Here is a 23,073-nt window from a genome sequence, read left to right on the forward strand (position 1 = left end):
CCAACATGGTGAAACCTCATCTCTACTAAAGACACAAAAATTAGCTGGGTGTGGTGGCGCACATCTGTAATTCCAGCTACTTGAGAGGCTGAGGCATGAGAATTGCTTGAACCCCTGAGGCAGAGGTTGCAGTGAGCTGAGATTGCACCACTGCACTCCAGCCTGGGTGACAGAGCAAGATTCTTTCTCAAAAATAAACAAATAAATAAATAACGATAATTACATCTAAAGATGACAAGTGAAACAAATCTATCATTCAAACAAAATTAGTAAAATACCTTGTCTAATTGAAAATTTTAAAGGAACATTTTCCCTTTAAAAATTCTGACATTCCGGGCCGGGCGTGGTGGCTCAAGCCTGTAATCCCAGCACTTTGGGAGGCCGAGGCGGGTGGATCACGAGGTCGAGAGATCCAGACCATCCTGGTCAACATGGTGAAACCCCGTGTCTACTAAAAATACAAAAAACTAGCTGGGTGTGGTGGCGCATGCCTGTAATCCCAGCTACTCAGGAGGCTGAGGCAGGAGAATTGCCTGAGCCCAGGAGGCGGAGGTTGCGGTGAGTCGAGATCGCGCCATTGCACTCCAGCCTGGGTAACAAGAGCAAAACTCCATCTCAAAAAAAAAAAAAATTCTGACATTCCTCATCAACCCCAAATACTTTGTTATCTTTTGTGTATGCTAATTGATAAGGTCATTGGACTTTGTAACTGACCTTGGTCAACCTCCTGACTCCACACCCTACGACCCTCTCCCAGCTTGCAAACCTATGACACCGTCCCAGCTTGCAAAAAAACACCCTAAAGTAACTTTTGTAACTTACCGCTGCCCACCCCAAACCTATAAAACCAACTTCTATCCCACCGCCCTTCACTGACATCCTTTTTGGCCTCAGCCCACCTGCAACCAGGTGAATAAATAGCCATGTTGCTCACACACACATACACACACACACACACACACACACACACACACACACACACACAAAAAGGAATTCATGATGGCATTGTATACACACACACACATACATACATACATACATATATACATACATACACACATATATTTTAATGTTTAAAAGGTTGATTTAGAAATGTGAACGTCCTCCAGTCACAGTGGTTCACGCCTGTAATCCCAGCACTTCGGGAGGCCAAGGCAGACGGATCACTTGAGCCCAGGAGTTTGAGACCAGCCTGGGCAACATGGCAAAACCCGGTATCTACAAAATACAAAAATTAGCTGGGCATGGCGGTATGTACCTGTAGTCCCAGCTACTCAGGCTGAGATGGGAGAATGGCTTGAGCCCAGAATGCAGAGGTTATGGTGAGCTGAGACCTCACCCTGCACTCCAGCCTGGGCGATAGAGCCAGATCTTGTCTCAAAACAAAACAAAACAACAAAGACAAATATGCATATCTTTAAAAATCTCAGAGTTATTATAGTTGTGTTTTGGTAGCTCTTTATTTTATTTTTAACATCCTAGAAATCCCCAGCAACGGAGCCGGCTGGGCCTCTCTTGACCTCTGAGAGGTGAAGCCTTTGGGACCCCCTTACCTAGCTGTTCCACGAGCTTCTTGTAAGTTGGATCGATCCTTCTCATCGACTTTATCAGATCTTTCTTTCGGAATTTAATCTCCACTGTCCCCTCTGGCTCCAGAACACCACCCCTTAAAAGAGAAGAGGCAAGGATGGGGGTGTATGAGACATTGCCCAGCAAGCAACAGCTCTTTCACTCCTACACATGCTGTGTTGCTCTTGGGCAAGTCACTTTCCCTCTCTGGGCTTCTGTATCTTTACCTACAGATGGAAAGAGTAAGCCAACTGTTTAAAATAACACTTCCCGAACTCTGGAGGGCCCTTTCAGGTCCAAGCGTGTGTGGCTTTTTCCATGACAGCATGACCCCCCTGCTCTCCAGCCACCATCCTCTTTAACTTTGCTACTTTCTGCTCTTCTAGAGGCGGCACACTGTTTCTGATTGCTTTAAACCTCACAGCTGCACCTTGCGAGCCCAGCGTGGTCTTGTGTGAGCTGTCCTCCCATTTCCAACTTTTCCTTGCTTTTTTTTTTTTTTTTTTTTGAGACATGATCTCACTCTGTCACCCAGTCTGGAGTACAGTGGCACTATCTTGGTTCACTGCAATCTCTGCCTCCTGGGTTCAAGTGATTCTCCTGCCTCAGCCTCCCGAATAGCTGGGATTATAGGCACGTACCACCACGCCCAGCTGATTTGAGTATTTTTAGCCGAGATAGGGTTTCATCATGTTGGCCAGGCTGGTCTTGGACTCCTGGCCTCAAGCGATCTGCCTGCCTCAGCCTCCCAAAGTGCTGGGATTAGAGGCATGAGCCACCATGCCTGGCCTCATTTCCAACATTTTCCATTTGCCCCTCATTCTCCCCTTGACCCCTTTTGCTTTTGACAGCTTAGAAGCCCTGAAGAATACTCTCAGTACCTCTGAGCTTCCTGGTGGCCAGGATGAAAAGTTAGCAACAGCTCCATTCAAGTGCTGCTCAGTATCCTGAGTCTTCCTGGAGGACTGACCTCAGAAATCTCTGACAAGGGTCTAAGTGCCCTGAATACAGGACCAGCTTGGCCCATTTGCCACCATAACAGAATGGCTGGCGTACAGTGAGGTCATCAATAGATATTCATGAGATGAATGAATGAATGAATGAATGAATGAGAGAGAGAACATAGGAATGCCACGCCTACATTTTGAGCAGAATGACTCTTTACATCCTGTGTAGCATGTAGTTTTCAAAGTCGTCAGTCACTGGGCTGTGAACATTACTTTCATCATCCTTTCTATAAGAATCCCTGGGATAAATTCCTCCTAAAAAAAGTCCCAAGGAGGTTTCCTCTCCCATGAAGCACTAGTGTCCTCTAATGTTAAGTATTCATTGAGTCATTCGTTTAGCCAGTATTTCCTGACCACCTACCAGGAGTCAGGCACTGTGCTAGATCTTGGGTTACAAAACTGAATAAAACATTTCCTATAGAAACTCATAGCTTTGGGAGAAGCTCAGGGTCTAATGAGAGATAAATGACCCATCATATTTCCCTTTTCATCCTGGCTGCCAGGAAGCTCAAGTGCTTTCGGTCTTTCCTTTTTATTTTTGGATTGCAAACTTCCTAGGGAAGGAGGAGTATACACCATGAAAGGAGAGACAACATTCCTCCACCATCTACAGGTTCCAGCCACTGCACCCCTCCATGATCCCTGGCCAGTGGCTCAAATGTTATGGGCTCTCAAGACTGGGAGAACAAGAAAAGGCTAAGCCAGGCTAAGGGCAACACACCCACCTGCTCTCTTTGTCCGCATACATTTCTATGCACAGCGGGTTGATAGTGGCGTCTATGACCACCCAGGAGCCTCCCCGGAGCTCCGCATAGGGCGGGATATAGATCAGGATGGGCTGTTTATATTGTCTGAGGCTGTCCACGATGTAGGCTCCAAACTTCAGCACCTGGTCGTACATGTCTGAAAAGCAAAGCGGCCTCCCAGTTTGGCAACTTCAGGGCCCTCACTCCTCCACACGCAAAACCCACTGCCCTGGTTGTCCAGGGTGTCCTGAGAGAGTGAGCTCAGCTGGGAGGCCTGGAGAGCACTGGGCTGTGAGTTGGAGCACTGATCACTCTCTAAGTGGCCGTGTGACCTCCAACAGGCCATTCACCCCGTGTGGGCCTCAGCGCCCTCATCTGTGAAGGCACAGGGAGAAACCAATCTCTAGGATTCTTTCCAATTGGAACCGAGATGCCTTCACCCGGGACTGTCCCCACCCTGCCCTACCATTTCCAGCAAAGAAAATCCTCCCTAACAGTAATACTGATCCTTCCCCAGTGTGCGTGGGCAACATGGCCCTTATCTTCCACCAAGTCACATCTCTCCAGGCCCCAGGAGCCCTACACAAAAACAAGAATGCAATAATAACATCACTGGCAATCACACTGCACACCAGCAATGAGCTCATCAGACCCTTACCTCAGCCCTCTGAGGCTCAGTGAGGTCAGTGAGGTCACCCTGCTAACAAGGACCTGCCTCCCCTCCAGCTCTGCCCTCAACGACCCAGTCAGCCAGCAGCCACTGTCTCCCAAAACATGGTTGGTGCTTAAAAACCCTCACACAACAGAAAGGTCACATGAGGCTCAGAGGAGCTTTCTGCAGAGGGAGGGGCGGACAAACATCCTCCTCACCTTGCCAAATGGCGGGGTGATTCCCCAGGTCACTCTGCAGCTCCTGGGGCAGCCCCTCCCTGCCCTGCACCTCAGGGCGTGACCTCTAGAAAGTCATACTTTGCCGCCAACCCTCAGTTCCTCATTGTTTTGTTTTGCTTTTTGAGACGAGACTCTCACTTTGTTGCCCAGGCTGGAGCGCAGCCTCAACCTCCTGGGCTCAAGCAATCCTCCCACCTCAGCCTCCCAAATAGCTGGGACAATAGGCATGTGCTATCACACCCAGCTAATTTTTTAAACATTTATTTTATTTTTTGTCAAGACAGGGTCTTGCTATACTGCCCAGGGTGATCTGAAACTCCTGGCCTCAAAGGATCCTTCTGCCTTGGCCTCCCAAAGCGCCAGGATTGTAGGAACTTGCCACTGTGCCCGGCAGTTCCCAGCTATAAAACTGGGTGGTGGGGCACATGAACAGTCTTCTGTCCTCAGGGTGATTGGGACACACAGCTAAGATGACGACGGGCACAGACTAGGACAGTAGTGTCACCACCCGGAAGGTGCTGTCCTGGGTGCTGACCCAAAGGCTTTGGGGTAACCACAGACAGAGAGGGGCTTACCTTTCATGCCACCAGAGAACCCCCTCCAATTGGCAAAGATCATCAGTGGCAACTTCTCCCGGTTGAAGTCCTTGATGGCCTGGGCCGTTTTGTAGGCTGAGTCTGGGAACCACACCTGTCCTGCCTGCTGAATTATCTGGAACACAGAGCTGCTGGGATCAGGTACCCCTGCGCAACAGCAGCCCGGGACACAGGGACGGCTGCCAGAGTCTTGCCCTGGATGGTGGGAGATCTGATCTGCGCTGGCCCCAGCACCAGAGCCAGGGCTCAGAAGGACAGAAGCCCCATCTCCTCGGTTTGGGACCGGGTTTGACCCTCCCGTTGCAGCCCAGCAAGGTTCCCGTCACCCTAATTTATAGGCTCTGAGGGGTGCTGAGCTAGTCAAGGCCATACTAAGTTGGGGGGAAGCTGGCCCTGGGACCCAGCCCTCTGATTCCTGAGCCCTTCTTAGTCTGTACCCTGGCCTAGCGCAGAAACAGCAAGAGGGGCAGGGCAGGAGGCGGGAGGGGCTTCTAGGGACTTTTATCTTCTGCTGAGGAAGAAGCAAGATGGCGCAGCCCTTTATGCAACCCACAGGGAAAGTGTCAGAGAAATAGGCACTGGGTCCCCCAGGGCCAGGGACTGCACTGGGTCCCCTGCTTCTCCACCTGAGCTGGCAGGGCAGGTACGGGACCCCCCACGCCCAGGACCCACTCTGAACTGTGCAGCTGGCTGAACCAGCAGCCGCAGCTCCCAGCCCGCTCACCTTGGCCTCTGAGTCCAGGTTGGCAGGGTCTGCAGGGATCGCCACCTCCACAGTCCTCGTCTCCACGGCAATCACTCCCACCGGAATCCCCCCAAGCCTGGAAGATGAGCACCGATGAGCTGGGCCCTGGGCAGCTCCCCAGGGGCATTTGGGGACCTCTGGGTGTGGGGAGAAGGGCATGTGGAGGAGAATGCTCTTTTTAATCTGGCGCATTATTTTTTCGGAAGGCAAAGAAAAAGCCCCAAAATGGTAAGAGCCTCGAAAGGTAGCAGACCTGTTGGTGCCCTTTTTGGGACAAGAACCATCAGAGGAGGGCTAGGATGGTGCAGAACTTTCTGGGATGAGGGCCACATGCTCTCTCTGTACTGCTTAGTACAGGGTCTGTGGCCTGCACGTGGAACATGGCAAGTATGAGGAATGGAACAGGCCATCCTCTTTGACTCTGACTTAGTTAAATTTAAACCAAAGGAGCCAGGCTTGGTGGCTCATGCCTGTAATTGCAGAGCTGTGGGAGTCTGAGGAGGGAGGATTGCTTGAGTCCAGGAGTTTGAGACCAGCGTGGACAGCATAGTGAGACCCCGTATCTGCAAAAAATAAAAAATTGCTCGGGTGTGTTCTTGCACGTCTGTGGTCCCAGCTACTTGGGAAGCTGAGGTGGGAGGACCACTTGAGCCCAGGAGGTCAAGACTGCAGTGAGCAGTGATCACACCTCTGCACTCCAGCCTGGGTGAAAAAGCAAGACCCTGATTCAAAAAATAATAATAATAAAACTAAAGCATCGTATGTGGCCAGTGGCTGCTACACTGGACAGCACCATTCTAGACATCAAGTTGCACTTGGAAAGGGCTGAGGGATGTTGAACTGGACAGAGACTCAGCTCAGGGGATGTCACGACATCAGTTACTTGCAACTGAACTGTGCCCCGCTAGATGGTTCTCATTTACCTCCGAGGCAGGTGTGGGGGAGGGCAGTCCCCAAATCGAAGGATTTTTCCCTTGGAAGGAGGAATATATTTATTTTTATTTTTTTGCTTTTAAAAATAGAACTTATTTTATTTTACTTAATTGATTATTTCTTATTTATTTTTCAGTGGAGTCTCACTCTGTCACTCAGGCTGGAGTGCAATGGCATGATCTTGGCTCACTGCAAACTCCGCCTCCCAGGTTCAAGCGATTCTCCTGCTTCAGCCTCCCGAGTAGCTGGAATCACATGCGCACACCGTCACACCTGGCTAATTTTTGTATTTTTAGTAGAGACAGGGTTTCACTATGTTGGTCAGGCTTGTCTTGAACTCCTGACCTCAAGTGATCCACCTGCCTTGACCTCCCAAAGTGCTGGGATTACAGGCGTGAGCCACCGCACCTGGCCAGAATTCATTTTATTAGTAAGTGACATACCTTCATGCTAGGAAGGCAGGAAAACAAATGTTCAAAAAAAGAAAAAAGAAAAAAATTTGAATCACCCCACTTTACCATCCTGTTCACATTTTCATCTATTTCCTTCTAGTCTTTCATTTCTGTGCAGTTAGAAGTTCAATGTATTTGGGATACTTTTGGATACTGATGTCTTTTTCACTTGGCATCATAGAATGAGCAATTTTTCCCCTTAACACTGAATATCATGAGGAGCTCAAACAATCCTCTCGCCTTGGCTTCCCGAGTAGCTGGCACTAGAGGCATGTGCCACCACACCCATCTAATTTTAAAATATTATTTGTAGAGATGGGATCTTGCTGTGTTGCCCAGGCTGGTCTCAAACCCTTGAGCTCAAGTGATTCTCCTGCCTTGGCCTCCTGAAGTGCTGGGATTACAGGTGCGTGAGCCACTGTGCTAGCTGTACTTCATTTATTTATTTATTTTATTTTTATTTTTTTGAGACAGAGTCTCCCTCTGTCACCCAGGCTGGAGTGCCATGGTGTGATCTAGGCATGCTGCAACCTCTGCCTGCTGGATTCAAGCAATTCTCATGCCTCAGCCTCCCCAGTAGCTAGGATTACAGGCACCTGCCACCACACCCAGCTAACTTTTGTATTTTTAGTAGCGATGAGGTTTTGCCATGTTGGCTAGACTGGTCTCGAACTCCTGACCTTAGGCGATTCGCCTGCCTTGGCCTCCCAAAATGCTGGAATTACGGGCATGAGCCACTGCACCCGGCCCTGGTGTACCGTAGTATTTATTGCCCAAGATGTAAATGACAGCAGCCATTCCCACTTACAGAGTATGTGGGACATTTTAAGTGTTTCATATTTGTTACTGCATCTTATCGTCACACTATGCCTTTGGGGTAGAATTATTATCCCTATCTTACAGATGTGGAGGACCAGAGACTGTGAGTGACGGAGATGGGGCTTGGCCTCAGGTCCATCGCAGAGCCTGGACTTACAGCTGCAACATCGTATCAGGAATCTGAGTTGGCAAATGAAGAGGATGCAGCTCTGAGCTCGTTAGAAGGAGGAACTTTCAGGCACGTGGAGCTGTCCAAAGAGGTGAAGGCTACAAGGCTGAAGAGTGAGCTGCCCAGCTCAGAAAGCAGGCGAGCATTTCAGCCTCCCACTAACACTGGTATACAACAGGCTCCTGTCCATGGCTCTCCTAAGATGGAATTCAGACTGCCCGTGTCTGTGAAGTTTTCTGGGGAGAGCACCCAAGGCCGCCTTCTGATGCCTAAAGGGGTCGTTAGCCCCCATGGCCTGGGGACTGACTACAGGCAGGGGTCTCAGGCCTCAGCAGGAGGTTGGCTGAGATACCTTCTAAGGCCACATACAGACACTCCAGAAACCATTCCAAAAATTGGTTTTTTTCTTTTAGAAAATCCTGAGGCCAGTAAGAAAATTGCCCCTGGAGGTCCCTGGCCTCACACCTGGGGTCCCCAATGCCTGGGGAGCCCGACACGAGTCACCTGCTCCCGTCTTCATGGTTACCTTGCTCGCCCCGTCACCACAGTCTGCGCCCAGGGTGCCATGATCTCCTTGAAACTGCCATGGTCAAAGAATCCACTCTGCCACGTTCCCTTCAGAGCTGTGGGCAGAAGGGCAGAAGCCCAGGCTGGGGGGCCAGGTGGCGGAGGGCCCCCAGAACACTCCTGGCTGGGCAAGGAGCGTCCTGGGGGCCCTCCCCAAGGACAGCCTGGCTTTAACCTCATAGCCCAGATACCCCTTTCTACCTAAAACCACAGAGATCCCAACCCTTTCCTCCCTTCCCCGCTTCCTCCCTTCCCAAAACACCGCAAAAGATAAACAGAGCTGCAATAAATAATACCAAGTCAAGAATTCGGTCTGTACGGAATATCTGACTACCATCAACAGCCATCCAACGCCAAACACACTGAGATTCTAATCACAGTCTCTGCCTTCTCTTCCCAAGATACAAAGAGAGTGGACAGACACCTCCAGAAGGCGGGATATCAGGAAGGGACCACCTGCCCCAAAAACTCATCCCTGACCTGCTGGTTGCTGGCTGCTGGCTACAGCTAAATAACCACTTAACTGGGAAAAATATTTCAATTTCCCAGAAAGAGACAGAGAAAAAATATGATGATGTCAACTACAGCCATTGCTGGGGAGGAAATGATGACTTCAATCCATGCGACCGTGTAAATGGCTACAGCTCTGACCGCGAGGGCACAGCCAGAGAGTGGGCGGTGCCTCAGGCATGGGAGGCCCGGCACCCAGGCACGCAACAGCCCAGCTTCAACGTCTGCTGACGACTGGCTTGACAGTGAGAAGCTGAATGTTTTTTAATTGAGATAAGCAGCCCCCTCAGTGTTTACGGGCCAGAAAACCCAAGAGCCATGAAAAGCAGGAGAAGGAAGCCACAGGGCTCCCTGCACTGTCTGGAGTCTTGCACGCTCCCGAAGGTCACCTCTTCTGCATTGCACAGCCGAGGAGCAGCCAAGGTCTAAAGGTAGCAGCATGTGAAACTCTAGATTTGGGATACAGTGACGGGAGCAGCTCAGCTTTCCTGTTCTTTTCCAGTTGCTCAGGATGAAATAATACACCTCCAAGAGAGAAACCCATCCCTTTCAGAGAAAGAGAGAGAATGTGTGTGTGCAAAAACATACGTGTGCATATGCACTCACATGTTTACGTGTGTGTGTGCAGATAAAGAGGAGGCCAAATTAGCCAGGCATGGTGGCTCATGCCTGTAATCCCAGCACTTTGGGAGGCTGAGGCAGGCAGATCACTTGAGGTCAGGAGTTCAAGATCAGCCTGACCAGCATGGTGAAACTCTATCTCTACTAAAAATATAATAATTAGCTGGACGTGGTGACAGGCACCTGTAATCCCAGCTACTTGGTAGACTGAGGCAGGAGAATCACTTGAATCCAGGACACAGAGGTTGCAGTGAGCCAAGATTACATCACTGCACTCCAGCCTGGGTGACAGAGTGAGACTGTCTCAAAAAAAGAGACCAAATTGCCTATCCTGTGTAAACTCACACAGTTCCTTTGTAAGACAGAAAGAAGAGATGCAGTCTTCTCTTTAAAACTGTGATGTTTCAGCACTGAATTTTCTACAGATGAGACAGTGGGGCAATGAGAGACCATGGAGCACGAAGCATCAGCGGAGGGAGACCATGGCCACCATTGTGCCCCACCTCCATCTATTAGCTCCGGAAACTGGAGGCTGTTTCCACCCCTTCTTGGTCAACGGCTCAGGAAAAGTCTAAAGTCTCTGTTTCTCTACTCTCCCTGCATTTGATCTCAGGTAGACCTTTCTGGGATATGAGAACAAATATCAAGCGTTCTACCTAAGCGCTCCTTTGCCCCAAGCCCTAGTAAGAAACCCAAGACCGGGTCCTAGGCAAAATACTTTAGAACTTACTTGGGTGAGGCCTTCCTGCAAGCATCCACCGGGGGTCATAGGGAGTTCTGGATGGAAGGAATTCAATTTCTCTGTCAATGGGGTCAGTGGGTGTGATGATAGGGACAGGGCTGTGATTATCCTAAAAAAGAAAGCCACGTCTCTGACTCAGTCTGTGGTGCTTGTCAATAATGCCTCTGATCAGCACTTTGCTCCTCTTGACTATGATTATGCCTGATTATGCAGCAATATCCATTCCCTAGGGCTCCTGAAGCCACAGCTCTGATTGGAAAAATGACAGATGAGGACTGCCCATCCCACAGATTCTTCTGAAATCTAAACTCCTTACTTCTTGGTTCAGATGGTGTCACTGATGCTGGGAAGTTAAAGAAAGGCAGGAAAGTCTCTGTTTCTCTACTATACTGCTACATGTGGCCAGATAGGAGGAAAAACATCTTAAAAGAAAGAAAAAGAGAAAAAGAGACTGCCTGCAGAGAGTGGTAACAGATGGCATGCAGATGGGGAAAAGGGGTGCTTGGGAGTACAAACTGACGTTTGTGACTTGGGGTTCTTGGCAGATCTGAATGACCTGAACTCTGGAAACCCACCCACTCAGAAATGATTATAATGAAGAATGACAACCTCACTTATTTGTAAGGAATGTTACAGTTAACCAAGAACTGTGCCCACTATTATCCCCTTCTTACTTTGGTGAGGACCTACCAAATGCTCTACTTTGAATATTACTTCATTTAATCATCATGATAACACCATGAGTTGAGTTAGGTGCTATTATTTTTCCCATTTCACAGATGAGGAAACAGGCTCAGAAAAATTTAGGGACTCTCCCAGTGTCTTATAGCTACTGAAGAGGAAGCCAGGAATCAAATCCAGCCTGACTATAAAGCTTAAAGACTCAGTATTGTCCAATGCTGCCTCTTGACAAGAGGCAATACTACCTCTTTCTAAAGGATAAACAGATAGCATCCTTACAATGGCATTTGTGTCACAAAAAGAACAAAGGACAGCTAGTACAGGGTTGGGTGCCAGAGAGAGAAGGAAGAAAGGAGAAAGAAAAATCAACGCCGGCCACATGTGCAGGGTTTCCTGCTTGCAGCCTCCCACACCACCTAGGAGGTGACAGGGACACAGCCAATGAGCTTGATAATAGAGTCTTCCAGGCTCTAACCTGCAGGGGCAGTACTGCACCTTTGGGATATAGGACAGCCACTCCAGGATGGTATAAACCCCCTCAAAGTCATCTGGCACGGTGATGTGGGAGACGCCATTGTAATGCATGATCTGAACGCCACCCAGCTGGTTGTTGGATGTGTAGACCTCTCTTCCCAGGACCTGCTTTGACACAACACGGTTAGCAACGTCCTCCACGGCGCAGAGCCCGATCCCCTTTTTGGAAATCATCCCAGCACTCCTCAATCCTGACTACACAAAAGACCCACCCAAGAGATTTCAAAAATCCTGATGCTTAGGCTACACCCAGACCAATTATATCAGAATCTTTGAGGCTGGGACCCAGGCATTAGTTTTTGTGTTTTCTTTGTTTTTTAGTTTCTAGATGATTCCAACATGCAGCCCAATTTGAGAACCGGTGATGCAGCTGACTTCAACTCTGACCATCTCAAAGGCAAAACCCTAGACTGTGTTTCTGATTAGGCAGGTCTGCAACAGGGCTTGACGATTTGCATTTCTAACAACTTCCCAGGTGATGCTGATGCTGGTGGTTCAAGAAGCAGACTTTGAGACTTGGCTGGGATTTGAGCAGACATTAAGTATAGAGACTTTACAGCAACATGGAAAATGTTTTAATACAATGAAAAAAGTAGAATCCAAAACTGTGTATTCACTATAAATTAACCACATAAAGAAAGATGAGAGGAAACTATACCAGAATGATAGAGACAGCAAAATTACTTTTGGGGGATCCTTTTCTAATTTTCTGCAATGTATAATGGTGGTTTAATAATTTGTTTAAAAATATCAGTAATACAGGGAGTTAGATCCACCAGAATAGCCTAAAACTGTTTTTTTTTTTCCTCATAAGGACCCCAGATAACTGAAATTTAAAAAGAACTGTTGTATCAGTAGGAATGAAAATCCCCCACCAGAGACCAATGGGATCCTGGCCCCCAAGGATCCACCCCACACAGGCCCCTTTTTGGTCACCTTGTTGAGAGCACTTGCTCCCGTGAGGATGATATGGGAGTTCTCCACCTGGATCACTCGCTGGCCCAGCCTCACCAAGTAGGCCCCGATCCCAAGGGCTCGGCAGGTCACCTGTGGAGAGAGGACCCCTCTGAATTCTGAGAAGTGGGGAGGTACACATCCCTCACAGCAGGGAGGAGTCCAGGAACCTGCTGGGCCCAAATGGAAGTTATGCTTTGGCCAGTGGCAACCTGATTTGTGCCAAACCGCAGCAGAAGCAAAAGCCCATTCTTTAGGCCACTTTATTGAACTTGGATTCCTATCTGGAAATAACGTGGTTAACAAAGACTGCCATAAAGACAAACAGCAGACACTGAACATTTCAGATCTTAAGAGGCTTGTGTGCAGCTCTTCTGAGTTTGGGCATTTATGGGCCATTGCAGCCTCTTAACCAAAAGGACACCTAGGAGTGCATGTAAAAACCAGTGAGATCCCAGTAAGGTCTGTACTGGGTTAACAATATTGTGCCAACGTCAGTTTCCTGGTTTTGATAATGTACTATGGTTATGTAAGTACCATAGGGGAAGCTGGGTGAAGAGTACCTTGGAAATTCTCTGTACTATCTTATAACTTATAGTGGGTCTTAAATGATTTCAAAATAAAAAGACTATGCATGTAATCTAGAAAACAACCCAAGGAAGATGCTTATGACCAACATTTTCCACCTTGAAAACTGAAGATTCAACATTGTATGTAAAAATAAGGCCTTAAAAGGCAGTTTATCGAGCCGGGCGCGGTGGCTCACGCCTGTAATCCCAGCACTTTGGGAGGCCGAGGCGGGTGGATCACGAGGTCAAGAGATGAAGACCATCCTGGTCAACATGGTGAAACCCCGTCTCTACTAAAAATACAAAAAATCAGCTGGGCATGGTGGCGCGTGCCTGTAATCCCAGCTACTCAGGAGGCTGAGGCAGGAGAATTGCCTGAACCCAGGAGGCGGAGGTTGCGGTGAGCCAAGATCGCGCCATTGCACTCCAGCCTGGGTAACAAGAGCGAAACTCCGTCTGAAAAAAAAAAAAAAAAAAAAAAGGCAGTTTATCTTTAAAGAGTACTATTAGTGCTGCTGCTGCTGTTAGAGTAAGTAGGTAGGCAAACATGAGCAAGGCAGGAGAGGAAGGGCAGGCAACAATCACGTGACAGGCAGTTGTAACCTGTCTCTCTAAAATAACTGGTCACAGCTGGCAGCAGGGAAAAGGCAGCATCCCGATAGATGGAAAACACCTGAAGCTGGTGATCAGCAGCTTCCCAGTAAGATCTCAGAACCTGGGCCAGTGGGCTCAAATGCACACTAAGAGGCAAAATGGCAGCGATTATCTGATACGTGACCTTCAAGGAACACTCGACTGGAAAGGGAAGAATGCTCCAAACGAGCATGCACACAACTTCAGTAAACACGCAGTGCATGCGGCCCCTCCTAAGTGCTGGCAGGCCATGTGCATGCGGACAGCTGACCCTAAGGGAAGAATCAGGGGAGAAGAAACAGAAACCCTGGAATCAGGCCAATGCATAAAACCCCAAGTCCAGGGTTGGATGAGGCAGTTGGATCTCTAAAGTTGCCTTGCTTGGCCCTTTTTCAAAGGTACTTTACTTCCTTTCGTTCTTGCTCTAAAACTTTTTAATAAACTTTCACTCCTACTGAAAAACTTGCCTCAATATCTCACTCTGCCTTATGAATGAATTCTTTCCTTCGTGGACGGATTCTTTCCTTTGAGGAGGCAAGAATCAAGCTGCTGTAGACCCATACAGATGTACTACCATGAATACCACCACCACCACCACCACCACCACCACTATTACTAGAACTACTGCTAGTACTAGTACTACTACTCAAAACAGAAAGTATTTTTGGAAAGGTCATAGGAATGGGATGGGGACTACTCATTACATGCCAGTTAACGTCAGATAAAAGTTCTTCTAAACATTCAACACCTTTAAAATAAGAGGAGATTGGACCCTGATTCACACAAACCACTAGAAAAGGGCATTTTAAGATAAACTGTTAAACCACACTGGGTTCCAGTGATATTGCTGATTCTGTCAGGTGTAATATTAGTATTTCAGCTTTGTTTTTAAAAAGAGAGAGAAGAGGGTGAGAGTCCTTATCTGTTAAAGATCTACCCTTAAGTATTTATGTATAAAAAGACATGATGGGGGCTGGCTTTAAAATACTCTAAAAAGGAGTGCAGGGGATGGGGTGAGATTGAGGAAATAGCAGTGAGGTGGCATGTGATAACTGTAGGAGGTGTGTGATGGGCACACGGGGCTTATTACGGATTCTGTCTAATTTTGTGATTATTCTAAAGTTTCTGTAATGGAAAGTTGAAAAGTAAGAGAAAATAAAAGAGGACTCACCAAGCTAATGGTGACGATCTCTTCGTAAGCCCGGGAGGACTCCCCAGCAATCATGCCTGAGCCCCTCAGATTCTCCACACCCAAGCCATCATCCTTCCCAATGATATCCGTGATCATATATCTGCAAAAGCAAACACAGGTTAAAGACTGAGCTCTAGCTGGGCGCAGTGACTTACGCCTGTAATCTCAGCACTTTGGGAGGCTGAGGCGGGCGGATCACGAGGTCAAGACATAGTGAAACCCCGTCTCTACTAAAATATAAAAATTAGCTGGGTGTGGTGGTGCGCATCTGTAGTCCCAGCTACTTGGGAGGCTGAGGCAGGATAATTGCTTGAACTCAGGAGGTGGAGGTTGCAGTGAGCGGAGATCGTGCCACTGCACTCCAGCCTGGTGCCTGGTGACAGCAAGACTCTGTCTCAGAAAAGAAAAAAAAATTTTTTAATTAAATTAAAAAAAGACTGAGCTCTAGTCCTGAAAAATCCAAGGTGGATGCATTTCCCAAGGAGGGATGGGGCAGCAAGATGAGACAAAGCATCCAGAGGCAAAATGAAACTGGCATCTAGGACCCTCATCATGGGTGACAAGATTTCTAAACAGGCAAGTACAGCATCCTCACCCTGCCCTGCAACCCCAGCACTTTGGGAGGCTGAGGCAGGCAGATTGCTTGAGGTCAGGCTGAAACCGGACTGCCCAATATGGTGAAATCTCATCCCTACTAAAAATACAAAAGTTAGCTGGGCGTTGTGGCGCACATCTGTAATCCCAGCTACTTGGGAGGCTGAGGCAGGAGAATCACTTGAACCTGGAAAGCGGAGGTTGCAGTGAGCCGAGATCACGCCACTGCACTCCAGCCTGGGTGACAAAGTGAGATTCTTTCTCAAATAAATACATACACACATACAATCATCACCCTGCTCCCAACTGTGAAAGGAAAATAAAAACTGGGACCCCGATTCACAACGCCAAAAAGGACAATTTAAGCTGAAGCTGAGTCGTGCAAGCTTTCCTTTTGTAAGCAGACAGCTACAGATAAAAGGTGAAATATCTCCTCAGGTAGTTCCTCTATGTCCACTTTATCTTACAGAAAATGCTGAAGAATACATAACTGACTTCCTCTGCCTGCCTTTCTCTTGCAACATGTGATTACCGTAACTTTCTTCTTTCCCCCACCAGCCTGCTTTTCTCCTTTAAATACTGAGGCCTCCAAATCAGCTTTGGAGAAAGGCACAGGTCACAGACAGTTTCTATGATTCCATGTTCTTTGCTTCTGGGCGTGTCCTTAACCTTGGAAAATGAACTTCTCAATTGACTGACACTTGTCTCAGATATTTTTTGTTTTACACAACCAAAGATGTCTGCCTGTTCAGAGGCTGTCTCAGTGAAATGTCACCCCCAGCCCATATTCCTTCAATGGTCTACAGCAGGCGTCCCCAAACTACGGCCCCTGAGGCCATTTATCCGGCCCCCCGTCGCACTTCAGGAAGGGGCACCTCTTTCATTGGTGGTCAGTGAGAGGAGCACAGTATGTGGCGGCCCTCCAAGGGTCTGAGGGACAGTGAACTGGCCCCTTGTGTAAAAAGTTTGGGGACGCCTGGTCTACAGAGAGATGAGGGTACACAGAGGAAGCCCATTCATAATCAATCAATCAAGATTCCAGGGCCACGTAATAAGCATGAGAAATACTGTCCAGCCAGCCTCTGTTAGAGATTCACAATGCACTTTAGCATGAGTGATGGTTAATAGTAAGTGTCAACTTAAGGATGCAAAGTACTGTTGCTGGGTGTGTCTTTGAGGGTGTTGCCAGAGGAGAGTAACATTTGAGTCAGTGGACTGCGAGAGGAAAACCCACTCTCAATGTGGGTGAGCACCATCCAATGGGCTGCCCGTGCGGCTAGAAAAAGCAGGCAAAAGAAGGTGGAATAAGCTGGCTTGCTGAGTCTTCTTGCTTCCATCTTTCTCCCATGCTAGATACTTTCTCGAATATCAGATTCCAGGTTCTTCAGTCTTTGGACTCTTGAACTTATGCCCGTGGTTTTCGAGGCGCTTTCGGGCCTCTGGCCATGAACGAAGGCTGTACTGTTAGCTTCCCTACTTTTGAGACTTTTAGACTCAGAATGAGCCACTACTGGCTTCCTTGCTCCTCAGCTTGCAGACGGCCTGTCACGGGACTTCACCTTATGATCATGTGAGTCAGTTCTCCTTAACAAAGTCCCTTCCGTATATACATATATCCTATAGTTCTGTCCCTCTGGAGAACCCTTACTAATACAGCAAGGTGCAGGTACTCAGACGGCCTGCAATAAAGATGCTTATGAGATCTCATTTCACCCAGTGTTTCCCAAACTCATCTGACTACGGAATTTTCCTCATACTTACCACTCATATTGCAAAAAACCCAGTCTGGGAAATTCTGATTCAGTTAATCCCACTAAGAAAAACATACCTTGTCCTGGAAAAGATAGCCAGGAGCCTCTGAACGTTCCCAAAGAACAGACCTCTCTGCCCCACCCATACCTTCCCAGTTTGCCAAGTCACCATTGCATAAGTTTGCCCACAAAATTTGAGCCTGCAGCTCCTAGGACATCATGAGAATCCAGTCTCATCACCCCGCAGGATGTGCTACTTTTGTGAAAGGAGTCACTCATTGTAGAATGACAAGGATGGGTTCACCTTGGAGAATATACCAAATGTTTAAGGTCTCAGTGCCCCCAGTAGGTACTGGTTCCTATCATACAAACACTACCACCCCACTGGAAAATACTGCCACAAGCCCCGAGGAAAGAAGACAGCTGAAATTAACTGTGAGCAAAATTAAGGAGCTACCTGACAAGTTATTTACCTGGATTCTCCTCCTTCCTCGATGTGTTTACAGTGGACGGAGTTCAGGGAGCTGATTCTGGTGTAGTCTTGGGGAGTCAGGTACAGGTATTTAAATCCCTTAAAAAAATACTTTAGTGAGGCTATGAATCCAGTTCCCTGCATTGAAAGCCACTGTTTTTTTTTTTTAATGTGAACATTGTAGGGGTGGATGCTAATAACATGTTAGTAACATGTCAATGACACAGTCACACATCTCATGTGAATACCATATTAATAGCAGCCATAAACTGAAGTTTTCTGCTTTCAGTTAAGCTCTCCTCTAAGGAGCCACTGCAGACATTTTTTTTTCTTATTGTCAGAACCCCAACATGAAATTTTGATTTTCAAGATATACTGTTTATGCACTGTTTACATACTCTGTATATATCTATACGTTTTAAATAATAATATTTTATTACAACCCCAAAAATGTTTTTTCTGTCCTCTTGGGGGTAGTGGGCAGTATCACCCCTGAGAGTACATGCTCTGGATGGAAAGGATGACTGTTCCCTGTCATTTCACATCACAGAATGTGTGCGTTTCCCTTATTCACCTTGCCTTTTCTGGCAGCTGGTATCTATACAACTCCCCGAAGATTTTTTTTTGAGACGGGGTTCTCACTCTGTCGCCCAGTCAGAAGTGCAGTGGTATGATCAGGGTTCACAGGAGCCTCGAACTCCTGGGCTCCAGGTGATCCACCCACCTCAGCTTCTCAAGTAGCTGGGACAGACTACCGGCATGCACCATCATGCTTACCTAATTTTTTAATTAGTAGAGACGGGGTCTGGCTATGCTACCTAGGTTACCTAGGTTGGTCATGAGTTCCTGGCTTCAAGATATCCTCCCACTCAAGCCTCCTGAGTTGCTGAGATGACAGATATGAGCCATAATTCTAAAAACACTATGAGGCCAGAGAGTTGACACAATTCACCTCTGCATTCTCAGTGCACACTGCATTCAGGAGCACTCAGTATGTATCAGCTCAGGGTTTATAATCTTTTTTCATTATTATCCCCCTATGGAGCCTTTTTAGACCTTTTTTTCCCTAATCACCACCTGCCCCCAGTGAAATGTTAACATCACTGATATACTGTTTATCTGTTCACACACCACATATACATCTGTGCTTTATGCAAAACTGAGATTGTTTTTCACCCTCTTGCAGGTGCTAGCACCCCCACTGAAAACACAGCACTACCTGAGCAGAATCGCCCGGCCCCGCCAGCTTTACAACATACTTTGTGGGGGTCTTCTGGATCCACCCAAGCCACGTGGAACATGTGTTTGATCTCCTCTGCCAGGCCAATCCGGGCCCCACTGTTGGCTGCCACGTAGATTTTGGGAATGCCCTCTGCCCGGGCCATCTCGGACGCTCGCAGATACAGAAGGTCCTCCCCGGGGCCAAAGGACCCGATGCGAAAGGTGATGTCGTTGCCGATGACAATCACGTCTCGCCCTTCTGGGTACTCCAGGGTCTTAAACCTCATTTTGAAGGCCACCATGCCCACCTGGCAAGGGGATAAATGCACAAGGAAAATGAGTTTGTTTCTTTGGGGGAAAAGTTTTTATTTTATTTTAGTTATACTTTTTTTAGATATAGGGTCTTGCTCTGTTGCCCAGGCCAGAGTGCAATCACAGCTCATTGAAGCCTTAACCTTCTGGGCTCAAGCAATCACCCCTGCCTCAGAGCTCCCAAGCAGCTGGGACTACAGGCGCGCACCACCACACCCAGCTAATTTTTAAATTTTATGTAGAGACAGGTTCTCACCATAGAGGCCAGGCTGGTCTTGAATGCCTGACCTCAAGCAGTCCAGCCATCTTTGCCTCCCAAAGCACTGGGATTACAGGTGTGAGCTACTGCACCTGGCCCAAAAATATTTTTAAGGGGGCGACTCCAACCAGGGCTCCGCTCTATTACCTCGTTTCCGCCAGGAAGTCGGTTCATCTCCACCAACTGGCCCTGAGAGGCCAACACTAACTCAGTATAAGTAAGGATGTCTTTGGGATACTTGTCTGGGGAGCCCCACAGTTTAAAGAGAGCCTAAGAGAGGAGGGAAGAGAACAAACTTGAAGTCATCAATAGGGAAGAACTCTCTTTCCCAGTTGGCGATGATCTGTCATGATTCCAGGATGAGTTTCACAATTCTGTCTTTTCAATTCATGAAATATTTAAAGCATACCAAAAAACTCCAAGTATCAACAGAATAAGAAACAAACACCTGGGGACCCATCCAGTGGCTCTGTCAAATCTTGATATATATACATTATATGTCTATACATACATATCTATATATCTATACATACATACATGTATAGATATAGATATAGATAGGTATAGATAGAGATAGAGATAGAGATAGAGATAGAGATAGAGATAGAGATAGAGAAAGAGAGAGAGAGAGAGAGACAGACAGACAGACGGCCGGGCACTGTGGCTCATGCCTCTAATCCCAATACTTTGGGATGCCAAGGAGGGCAGATCACCTGACGCCAGGAGTTCAAGACCAGCCTGGCTAACACGGTGAAACCCCATCTCCACCAAACATTAAAAAATTAGCCAGGCATGGTGGCATACACCTGCAATCCCAGCTACTCCAGAGGCTAAGACAATAGAATCGCTTGAATCTGGGAGGCAGAGGTTGCAGTGAGCCGAGATTGCACCACTACACTCTAGTCTGGGCAACAGAGTAAGATTCTGTTTCAAAAAAAAAAACAAAACAAAAACAGACAGATAGATAGATGATAGATAAATAGATAGCTACACACACACACACACACACACATACACACACACACACACACACACATACACACACACATGCATACACCTAGGAGTGGAATTGTAGAATTTCTGGGACACAGGGAATGTGAAGATTCAATTTCACTTGATATTGTTGCTCCCAACTTTTTTGAACCCCTTCACAGGCACCATAAGAATGTGTAAGGACTCTTCTGCTCCATATATTCTATATCATTTTGTTTTGTAAATTTTTTTTAAAGACAGGGTTTTGCTGTGTCATCCAAGCAGGAGTGCAGTGGTACAATCGTGGCTCACTGCAGCCTCAAACTCCCAGACTCAAGTGATACTTGAGTATCACTCATATCTCAGCCTCCTAAGTAGCTGGGACTACAGGCACATGCCATCACACCTGGCTATTTTTTAAATTTTTTTGTAGAGATGGGGTTTCACCATGTTGCCCAGGCTGGTCTCAAACTCCTGAGCTCAAGCAATCTGCCCACCTCAGCCTCCCAAAGTGCTGGGATTACAGGTGTGAGCCACCACACCGGCCTGTAAAATTTTTTAGTGTTTACCCAACTGCTGTGTGTGAGACCGTATTGTGGTATTAATCTGTACTTCGCTGATTATTAGTGAGGTGAGTGCCTTTTAATATATTTCTTAACCATGTGGGTTTCTTTCTGGCAAGCTTTCTGTTTAACTCCTACCCATACTTTTTACGGTTTTGCTTTTTTTCCTCATTGACTTGTAAGCATTCTATAGATGAGCTACTTCTAATCCCTTGCTGATCATAAGGCACTGAAATGTATTCTTCCAATCTGGGACTTGTCTTTCTGCTTTTGCAGAAACAATGCCTAAGTTTTCATGTAAATTTATGTCTTTTCCTGCATAGCTTATGCTTTTAACTGACTCCAAATGGCTTTCAGCATCTTGAAGTTTACTTTTGTTATTGGGTGTAGGACAAATCAAAGTTTATTTTTTCCAATCAGATAAGCAATTTCCCTGTATCTGTTACTGAAGATCATTCCCTCATTCATAATCCCACCTCTGCATTCCATCAACATTCTATTTATGAGTCAGTCTGACTCTAGGCTCCCTATTCTGTCTAGTTCCATCACAATACCACACTATCTTAATTACTGTTGCCTTAAAATAAAGTTATGACATCTGCTAAGATGAGTCCTCCTGACTTTGTTCTTATTCAAAATTGTTTTTGCTATCATGAGCTTTTACTTTTCCATATGAATTTTAAGATTAGCCTCCAAGTTTCACCAAAAAACTCTGGAATCATATAGAATTTATTAATTTGAGAAAAACACAACATTGAATATTCTCATTGTTCATGAGCATGGTATATCTCTGCATTTATTTAGGCTTAATGTCACTCAATGAAGTTTTAAAATTTCCTCCATAAAGATCTTATTTTTTAATTTTTTCCTAGACAAACTTATAGTTGGTCTTGTAAATGGTTTTTTTCTCCAATGACAATGTGCAATTACTACTGATCTATTGCAATTGCAACTGATCTACTGCCATTGCAATTGATCTATCTCAATTTCAATTGATAAAAATGCAATTATTTCTTGTATACCAAGCTTATGTCTAGCAATCTTGCTGTATTCTGTAACTGGTTCTATAGATTCTCTTGGATTTCTTATAGAGACATTTAGATCATCCGTAAAAAAAAAAAAAAAAATCATCATCATCATTTTGCTTTTTTTCTTTCCTGTCTTTACACTTCATTTCTTTTTCTTGATTATTGCCTTGTCCAGGAACACCAGTAAAAAATGTGTAACCGAAGCTGTGTTAATGGATATTTCTGCCCTATACTTGTCTTTAAAAAGAATACTTCTAACATTTCACCATTAGATTCTATTAATTTTGGGTTTTATATCCTCTATCAAGATAAACAAATTCCCTTCTATTCTTAGTTTGTTAAAAACTTTTACAGATGCTGTCTTGTCAAATTTTTTTTTGCATCTATCAAGATATTTAAGTTTTTTCTTAATCTATTAATATGGTAAACACATGAATAGACTTCCAATATTAAACCATATAAGAAGATACAGGATAAACTCTACTTCATCTAAACTGAAAAAAAAATCGTTACTGGATTTCATATGTTCATATTTTATTATTTTTGTGCCTGTGTTCATAACAAAATATCAAATTTCCCTTTTCCTTAAGTTCCTATCTGGGATTAATATTAAGCTAATAACCTGAAAAAATGAGTTAAGAAGTGTTCACCTTTTTAAAAATCTCCACACAATCTATAAACAGAGAGAATTGTTTCCTAAAGGTTTGATAAAATTGTTATAAATCTATCTGGGCCCAATTTTTAAAAAACTATTAATTTCTTTAATGCTTATAATGTATTCAGATCAGATTTTTAATTTACTCTATAGCCATTTTTGATAAGATGTATTTTCCTCAGAAAATTAATTTCTACTTTATCTAAGTTTTCAAATGTATCAGTCATCCATAGCATTCTGTTTCTTTATCTAAAAAAGAGAGGATGGATTTGCTCCTGATTTAGTCATGTTTCTTCCCTTATAGTTCTTGAGGTCA

At 46.1% G+C, this 23,073-nt stretch overlaps 1 protein-coding gene across 6 annotated transcripts in view; it reads right to left on the reverse strand.

Annotated features, from left to right (window-relative positions):
• The window catches only part of ACACB (acetyl-CoA carboxylase beta), a 157,158-nt gene that overhangs the window by 4,786 nt on the left and 129,299 nt on the right, over positions 1 to 23,073 (reverse strand). For all 6 annotated transcript variants that reach the window (XM_039471839.2, XM_074402268.1, XM_074402267.1 and 3 more), the window contains 12 exons: positions 19,687 to 19,809; positions 19,007 to 19,276; positions 17,749 to 17,846; positions 14,910 to 15,030; positions 12,519 to 12,629; positions 11,544 to 11,687; positions 10,356 to 10,476; positions 8,454 to 8,550; positions 5,534 to 5,630; positions 4,789 to 4,924; positions 3,302 to 3,479; positions 1,554 to 1,666 (listed from right to left, as the gene is read on the reverse strand). In XM_039471839.2, the coding sequence (XP_039327773.2) occupies positions 1,554 to 1,666; positions 3,302 to 3,479; positions 4,789 to 4,924; positions 5,534 to 5,630; positions 8,454 to 8,550; positions 10,356 to 10,476; positions 11,544 to 11,687; positions 12,519 to 12,629; positions 14,910 to 15,030; positions 17,749 to 17,846; positions 19,007 to 19,276; positions 19,687 to 19,809 (1,609 nt within the window). The remainder of the gene's footprint in view (positions 1 to 1,553; positions 1,667 to 3,301; positions 3,480 to 4,788; positions 4,925 to 5,533; positions 5,631 to 8,453; positions 8,551 to 10,355; positions 10,477 to 11,543; positions 11,688 to 12,518; positions 12,630 to 14,909; positions 15,031 to 17,748; positions 17,847 to 19,006; positions 19,277 to 19,686; positions 19,810 to 23,073) is intronic.

The sequence above is a fragment of the Saimiri boliviensis genome, chromosome 7 (genome assembly GCF_048565385.1).
Source record: "Saimiri boliviensis isolate mSaiBol1 chromosome 7, mSaiBol1.pri, whole genome shotgun sequence".
Classification (NCBI taxonomy): domain Eukaryota; kingdom Metazoa; phylum Chordata; class Mammalia; order Primates; family Cebidae; genus Saimiri; species Saimiri boliviensis.